Source organism: Austrofundulus limnaeus, unplaced genomic scaffold, assembly GCF_001266775.1.
Source record: "Austrofundulus limnaeus strain Quisiro unplaced genomic scaffold, Austrofundulus_limnaeus-1.0 Scaffold2676, whole genome shotgun sequence".
Classification (NCBI taxonomy): domain Eukaryota; kingdom Metazoa; phylum Chordata; class Actinopteri; order Cyprinodontiformes; family Rivulidae; genus Austrofundulus; species Austrofundulus limnaeus.
In genome coordinates this window covers 4,681-12,822 of record NW_013955078.1, presented here as the reverse complement: position 1 = coordinate 12,822, position 8,142 = coordinate 4,681, and the positions used below count along the sequence as shown (strand labels likewise).

Genomic DNA, 8,142 nt, shown 5'->3' with positions numbered 1-8,142 from the left:
GAAAAATAAAGAGTACAGCATTGTTGCTTATCTGTAGTGTTACATAAAGTAGACAGTCAATTCTCCTCAAACACACAAAAGAACACTCAACATCCTGTCCGTTCATTCCATCTACTTCCCCTCGTTCCCCTTCTCGCTGCAGGTATGATGTGAGGGAGGCTGTGTTTACATGGCTTCCATCGCCCAGCGCTGCAGGTCCTCCATGTCGTCCTCGTCCTCCTCTTTCTTGGCTGCGAAATGGACAAAACAGACAAATCTGAGTTCTGAGACATGAAAAATAATAATAATAATAATAAAGTGATCCATCTAGCATCACTTAAATTTGTGTCTGCTGAGAAATTTGCAACGTCTGAGTTTCAAATAATACAAAAAAATCTCTGGACTCTTACCGGGTCTGGAAGGTAGTGAAGTGGAAGGCACGTTGGGGAGGGGCACGTTCTCCGTGCCCCCGATCTCCAGCAGGTTTTTGTCCAGCTCTTCCTGTTCCAGCTCGTCCAGCTCTGCCAGCAGCTCATCCTCAAAGAGAAAGTAATCAAAGTCAAAGATTATAACCAGAGTTAACTGCAGCGAGGAACAGGATCCAAGCCTTCAGATGAGGATTTTTTTCCCCTTCCAAAGTTAGACTAAACAGACTAATGGGTCAGATCAAGAGCTTATAATCTGAATACTCGCTTCATAAAACATTCAATTCAAAGTGTCTGTGACATGCATATCCACGAAATACAAAAAGTCAAAGAAAATATACTTATATTTAAGAAATTGGCACAATACACACGATTTTACCTGTTATCTCCCATAACTGGCACATTTTCTTTTGAACTTGGCTCAGCTAAAGTGAAACAGGAAGTGACATCGAAGGGGAACTCTTTGAGGAAAAAAAATCCCTGGTTTTTGTTTATAGAAACAATATTATTTGAACTCTGACTCATATCTCTACGATAGAGATTAAATTAATCTAAAGAAACATCAGATTTTTCTCTACAGTTTGGCCATTTTAGCAATGCTCTGTTCACACGCAGACATTCCCCTATGACATCACTTCCTGTTGCTTCACATGCAAATATCTCAACAACCGTTCATCTCAGATGTGTGAAATCTTTTTTTTACAATACATTATCAATGTTAAATTTCCAAAAACACATTCATATTTATTATAAAAAATTGATGTCACAGGTACTTTAAAACTAAATTAGAATGTTTGGAGTTAGAAGACAGAGAGTTTGAGAAAGAGCGTATTCAGAACTATTGTTGCTGTTCTTTTAAAACTGACAAAAGAAGAAATGCCTAAAATAATAAGACTGCCGTTAAAGAGACTAAAGCTGAATTAACGCATCAACATCCGGTCACCTTTAGTCCACCCTTCTCTACAGCAGCAATCAGTTAAAACTTACTTCATCAAACTCCTCTCCAAAGCCGACAGGTTTAGAGATGGCATCAGATATTTCCTGAGCCAGCTCCTGCTGCTCCGTTATGTCCTGCATCAAGTCGTCCACCTTGTCGATGTCCCTAAAACGATGACGAGGAGGAGAAAAATGCATCTTAAATGGCTTCATTTGTTACAGCTGGATGGGTAACGTAGAGCAGACTCGCCGGTTACAAAACCACTAAAACGAACACTAAGTTTTTTTCCACAGTGACTCTTACATGTTTTCGTGGGCCGACTTCATGGCCTTGGCAGCAAAGCCCATGTTCTTAAGCACTTCAGTGTTGGTGTTGGCGTTTTCCAAAGCCTCCCTCTGGAACTCGATGGTGGACAGCGTGCCGTCGATCTGAGCGAGCTGCTTCTCGTAGCGCTTCTTTCGTTTCAAAGCCTGCAGCGCCGCTGAGGACGGAAAGTCAGAGATGAAGAGAAAGAGTCAGGACAGCCAGACTGCAGTGAAAACTACGCGTCTGTGTTTTGTTTAGACAACCTAAAGCCAGGCGGTAGGCTTGGTTCCAAACAATGAAACTCTCAGTTATTAAAAAAAAAAAACTGAAATGTAAATATTTATTTAAGAATACCGAAGCATTGTTAGTTGGAATAAACATAATTTGAAAATTGAAAATCATGAAAATAACATGAAATTTTTATATTATCTAAAATTTTAAAACTACAATTACTCTATATTCTCTAAGTCAGACTGTAAACACGTCTTCAACACATAAAGGCCTGGATAATATTTGCATCAATTTGAATCAAAACCTAAAATAAAACTGAACTTTTTTTAAATTTTTAATCTTAATTCCTCAGAAACACACAAATCAAACTAATTTACAACCCCACTGCAAGGAACTGAGTAGATATTAGTTTCTGCTTAGGGCATTTCTTTTTAATTGCTCATTCAACAGGCTTTTAGGACCTGTGTTGTTATCGTTGTAGATTACAGTATTTCCCAAATTAGCGACATCTTTAAAGAAAAAGAAAAAAATAATTATAAAAAAAGGGTATGAATCAGTCAGCTGTGGTCAGTAGTCACATGACCACTAACAGATTCATGTTGATTCAAGGTTGATGTCAACATTTTAGGACATAATTAGCTTAAAGGCAAGTTTTAAGTGTACTTTCAGACAATAGAGTACAAGAAATAAACTAAATCTTCTCAGCAAATTTAATTGTATGTACAGTTATAGGTCATCATTTTATTACACTCATATGATCAAGTGTTTACCTTTTATAGATGATGTTATTATGAATATTTATACTCTTTTAGTCACTGAGTCAATAAGTTGTTTCAGTAATGCCAAATAGCTGTTTTGGATTACTGTCTATGTTTGGGTGGCATATTTTAAATAACTGATAACATTATTATATAAAACTTAAGTAGCACTGATAGGTCATGATAAAGGTAGAGTTTAACCTTTGACCTCTGAGTTTTATTGTCATCAGGAGCTGCTCCCCACCTGTCATTAAAATAAAGGAAAATATTATCCCCCAAAATACTGAGACTCTCTGCGCTGACATTAGTCAGGAGAATAATAAATGTACCATACCTAATCATTATGTCAACAAATATGTATCTCAGTCAATAACACACCGACGTGTGTTGGGTGTGGGCCGAGATAGATGCGTCAGGTGAGGCAGCCAACAGTTACGACAGCTCGGGGGAAACTTTAGCCACTGAGGCTAAGGTTCTAGCTGCTATTTCAGGCGTTGGGTTGTCGACAGACGAAAGAAACTTAAACTAACGAGGGAAAAACTCCCCTTTGTGTCTCACCTCGTTTATTTTTCGTGCCGTTTTTCTTCGCTATTTGCAGCTCCTGTTCGATCTTTTTCTCTAAAAATTCCTGCTTCTTCGTTAGCATCTCTTCCGTCTCGCGGAGTTTCTGGATCGCCTCCTGCGGACTCGGTCCCTTTCCTCCTTTTCCTCCCCCTCCAAATATCTTGCCAAACAGCGACATGTCTAAGCGTACTGCGACTCTCTCGCCGTGAAATTATCTGAACAAAACGGACCTCCCGAGAAATTTGGGCTTCGCTAGTTCCAACACTTTCGCCCTAACCTGGAAGGATTGTTGATGTTTTTCTACTTCCTGGATTAGGCCCGATGACGTCAGTTGCTAGACAACAGTAGTGGGCGTTGCCTCCCGACTCTCTAGCTCCATCTGCTGGATAATTTGTGAGATTCCCTTGAATCTAGTAATTGACCCAGTAATTCAACACAAAATAAATTTGCTGTAATTAAATGGTTTCACGATTCACAAACATACGAACTTGATTCAAATCTAACATGGGAAGAAAAAAATGACAGAAAAACACATAGTTGGGGGTTTATGTATATTTTAATTCCTTATGAGGCTACATGATCCATGATTGCAGCTCAATTATTTTTCTTTCCTTAACTACAGAAAATTTGAGTATTTTTATGTACATATAAAAGAGTATCCAATGAGGATGGTTACACTGTTGTGACTATAGATGAGGAAGTGATCTGAAGCCTTTTTTTTTTTAATTGTACAGGTCAGTCCTCAGACACCCACATCCAAGTGTCTCTTCTTCCTAAGCTCCTTTAGACAAAACAGAACTTTAGTTTAACAGACAACCAAGTTTACGGGGATGGCCATGCGATACCAAAGATAATACAGCTGTGTCATCTCACAACCAGAAGAGCCAAACAAAAAGCAAAAGGATGATTCTAGACAAATCACATATAAATCAAGACTCAAGATGGTCCCTGCTAAAAACTACCCATTTTTCTTCAACAGCACTGATGAACACATGGTTTAAATCCAGGCCATTGCATGCACGCTGTGAAGTGCATAAATTAAATTAGTGCATCTGACTATTACAACAAAAACCATTCTGTGATAAAATGCAGAACAAACAAAGAACAGTGATTTAGTAGACAAAATTAACCCTCTTTGGGCAAAAACAGACAAGGTAGCCAAGACTTTTTATTACATACTGTGTTTATTAAAATTGTATAAACTGGTCTGCATGACCGGCCGTGAATTTGTAATTTCGCCTGATGTGATCGAACCTCAGCTTTCCGATCAGCGAGCAGCATAAATTTACTACAATAAACTTTTGTTTATTAAGTCACAATTTTATTAGTGGCCCAAAAATGGATTTTTAGCAAGTTCAAACAAATTTCTTGGTCTGGACAGCAAAAGAGATCATTAAGATCATGACTTTTCAACAAGCAACCCCCATATCTTTTTTTACTGTTGTGTACAGGAAAACTGTTGAAATGACAGTTGTTGTTTTATGCCGACCCTCTTCCTTTGTTTTAACTTTCACCTTCTCACATAAAAACATCCACACTCAAGTCACATCAGCACTCCTGCAGAAAGCAAAATCAACAAGACACACACCAGCAGCTTCTACTGGCTCATACGTACAGTATACATATGTATATATTTATATATTTTAACCACAAACTGTTTAGAAGACAATACATTAAGTTTGCTTAAAAAATAAAATCAAAAAAAGGTCTTTCACTGATCTGTTTTGTTCAGCTCTCTTGGTAGATTATCAGTGATGAATGGAAGAAACGTGAAGTTAGACACACGTGAGTGAGGAACTTTAAAACTTAAGAATCAATGAGACACTAAACATTCAGCCAGTGTGAAGCCACTTCCACACCTATTACTGTAACCTGTGCAAGCTGGGGAAGATCATTTAGGAAGGAGAAGAGGACGGAAAAATAGATCAAAAGTGATTATTTAACAAAAAAAAAGGAAAGAAAAAAAAAGCCAGACTTGTGACAGAAAAAGCTCACCCTCATGCTTTAACTTGGGACTATCTTTCTTTGTTTTCTTTTTACACCTTCAGTGAATTTCTTTCATCCAAACATGCCTTCATAATGTATTGCCTTAAATGTTAAAGAAAACAAGGAAACAGATTAACATAGACCCAGAAGACATCCCCGTTGACGTCACTGGTTCGTGCCCTCCAGAGCACGGCGTCCGTCCGTCCGTCACTGCTCCGGTTGTCTCTACAGGACCAGCTTGCCAATGATGGCTCCGATCACAAAGAAGAGCACGCATAAAGCCAGGACCCGAGTGCTCAGGCCTTCATCCCTCGACATGGTCACAATGGTGTTGGAGTGAGGAGCACCCAATGACGGCACCTTTCTCTTTCGCAGACCGTCGTCCTCCTGTGAGGAACAAGTCAGAGGCACAAACGGCTCAGAACAAAAACTCCCTCAGATTCCAGTACATAGAGGGAAAAAAACACTGTGAGCAGTGCTGATCTTTAGCCTGAACGAAGCTGAAGTTCACTTCTCAACTCACCACTTGAATCGTACAACTAATGTTTTCATTTTACTGAAACTGCACTATTTGCACTGTATAATGCAATAATTGTTCCACATTTGATTTATTGTATAGACGTCTGAGGAAATGCATGTAAGACAATCACTGACCCTATTTTTATTTTACAAAGAAGAGCCATAAGAATTATCACAAGAAAGCATTACTATCACCCATCTAATATGTTGTTTCATCAGTTAAAATTCTTAAAATTTTATGAGTTGGTTGAATATCATATTCTGCAGGTTATGTATAAAGTTCATAAAAATGTGTTACCTTCAAACAGCCTATCTAATTTTGTTAAAAGGGAAAGCTGCTATAATTTGAAGGGATTACAAAAGTTTGTTAAACCAAAAATCAGAACAAATTTGAAGGACAGATGCACTTCAGTAAAAGGTATAAGACTATAGAATAATCTGGAAAATGATTATAAAAGCACTGGATCAATTAAGTCCTTTCAAAAATGATCAAAGCGAAATTGTTAAAGAAATATGAAATTGTTTAATTTGTATGAGTCACTGAGGAGTTGAATTTTTGTTTTATTAATGTTTGAAAAAAATATATATAGTACAGTGTGTAGTAAATAGGAGCAGATATAAGATTTTTTTTCTTCTGCTGCCTTTCATTTTATTTGATTTGCATTGTTTTGTTGTATGTAATGTGTTTTTTTGTTTGTTTGTTTTAAATGAAATGAATAAATACTAAATTATAATAATATTAAGTAAGCTATCTGTATAACCTTCAAACTGCAGTTAAAGTGACCCTTACGAGTGAAATGTCTCAAACATATTTCCAGAAACACAGACAAAAAGGTTTAGATTGTCAAAGGATGAGATGTTTCACTCAGACAAAACATAAGAGTTTTGGGTGATTTTACCTGACATCTGTTCTAAGCATCTGTCAGACTTTCCCTTTGAGGAGAGGGGAGATTATTCAATAGAGTAATATCAAGAAAATATTTAACTGCAACCATGATTGAGTTGAATTAAATCCAAGACAAATGTTGACTGAATTTTAAAAAGAACAACAACTATGCTTAAGCCTTAGACAGAGCAGCCTCTTGTTGGTTTTGGTGCCTCACCCTGATCTGTTTGTTTTCTTCCCGTAGCCTCTGCACCTCCATCTGCAGCTGCTTGCACTCCTCCATGATCTTCTTCACCTCTCCGTCATCCAGCGAGGCGCTGGCCGACTTGGCCAGCACAGAGTGCTCGGTCTTAACAGAGGTAGAGGAAGACACAGTTTTGTAGCTTTCACTCTCATGCTGTGGAGAGAGTCGGGGGGTGGGGGGGTCATCGGTGGGATGAGAGTGAAAAAAAACGGTGAATAAAGGAAAACGTGAAGACATGCGACAGAGAGTGAGATAAATGTACGAACAAATCATATATCATGTAATGGGTGACGCAGTCCAGTAATGCTGAAATAAAACTGAACACGTGGAGAATAAAATTTGACCAAAACACAGGATTTTAAAACCTTTCACACTAACTTCACTGACAAAAGATAAGCTCTAATGACTGAAATATAAAATGCAGTAAATCTGGGGTTGTGACAACATGTGACTTTAATGCTAAGGATGTTTACAGTGCCTATAAATTTAATTTGAAACCTACAGTTTTGTCATTTTCTAGAGGCATTTCAAAAGCACATCTCAGCTTCGAATCCATCAATTCTTCAGGCTTTGCCTCCTTCCACTGCAGACGAGAACCAGAAAACAGAAAGAAGAGGATTTGGTTATATTTAGGCAACGCCTGAAACACCCAAATCCATTCTTGTGCTCCAATACTCACAACTCCCTCCATATCAGTCATGTCTCTGGGAGCCAGCATGGACTGAACCATGAATTTATGCTTGCTCTTCTCGTTAGGGTCGTAGTCAAAAGGCTGTAGCATAACTACGGAAGAGCAGAAGACTGGGTTTACACAGCTACCCAAAGATATACCTCAAAAGTGTCTTACAGCTTTCAGCATCGATTCAAAGCAAACGACAAAAAAAGTCTCACGTCACACAAATCTATGCTGTCAAGTAAAACTAATCTTGTCATGAGACATTTTAGATTTTTTGCATTACCGGTTTACAGGGCATATTTTTAATTAAAAAAACATTACTGTGGGGAGGTTTTAAACTCTTTCTGCAAAGATTCTCAGTGCTTCTTAGTGATTTCTTAACATCATCTCAGGTGACGACTGCTATTTAAATGATGGAGGCTAAATTATTTATTTTGGAGCTGAAACACAATACAAGCTTGCTAACAGAGCAGCATGTTCTATAACAGGAACTGCACAAATCGGATTGGATTTATTTTTATTTTTTGTTATACTTGTGTGAGAAATACAGACATTGTTCAAATGAGATTATTAGTTGTGTTACTGTTTTTGTGTATTTGACTGTACAACGACACCCCACACTTTATTTTGG

The 8,142-nt window shown here is 37.9% G+C and overlaps 2 protein-coding genes across 3 annotated transcripts in view; both read right to left on the bottom strand.

Annotated features, from left to right (window-relative positions):
- Positions 1 to 20: 20 nt before the first annotated feature.
- Positions 21 to 3,528, bottom strand: LOC106511320 (charged multivesicular body protein 4b). The gene is made up of 5 exons (XM_014000072.1): positions 3,195 to 3,528; positions 1,645 to 1,822; positions 1,392 to 1,506; positions 390 to 516; positions 21 to 230 (listed from the first exon to the last, which is right to left on the bottom strand). Exons 1-5 carry the CDS (start codon positions 3,376 to 3,378, stop codon positions 166 to 168), a joined length of 669 nt encoding a protein of 222 aa, XP_013855526.1. The 5' UTR covers positions 3,379 to 3,528; the 3' UTR covers positions 21 to 165.
- A 209-nt stretch (positions 3,529 to 3,737) lies between these two features.
- Positions 3,738 to 8,142, bottom strand: part of LOC106511321 (vesicle-associated membrane protein-associated protein B/C) — an 8,828-nt gene continuing 4,423 nt past the window's right edge. Inside the window, exons 3-6 of one of the 2 annotated variants that reach the window (XM_014000074.1) lie at positions 7,515 to 7,618; positions 7,338 to 7,418; positions 6,809 to 6,940; positions 3,738 to 5,573 (exon numbers count right to left, since the gene is read on the bottom strand). In XM_014000074.1, the coding sequence (XP_013855528.1) occupies positions 5,412 to 5,573; positions 6,809 to 6,940; positions 7,338 to 7,418; positions 7,515 to 7,618 (479 nt within the window). In that variant the 3' untranslated portion in view covers positions 3,738 to 5,411. Of the gene's footprint in view, positions 5,574 to 6,808; positions 6,989 to 7,337; positions 7,419 to 7,514; positions 7,619 to 8,142 lie in introns of both variants that reach the window. The other variant, XM_014000073.1, reaches the window with a different exon arrangement.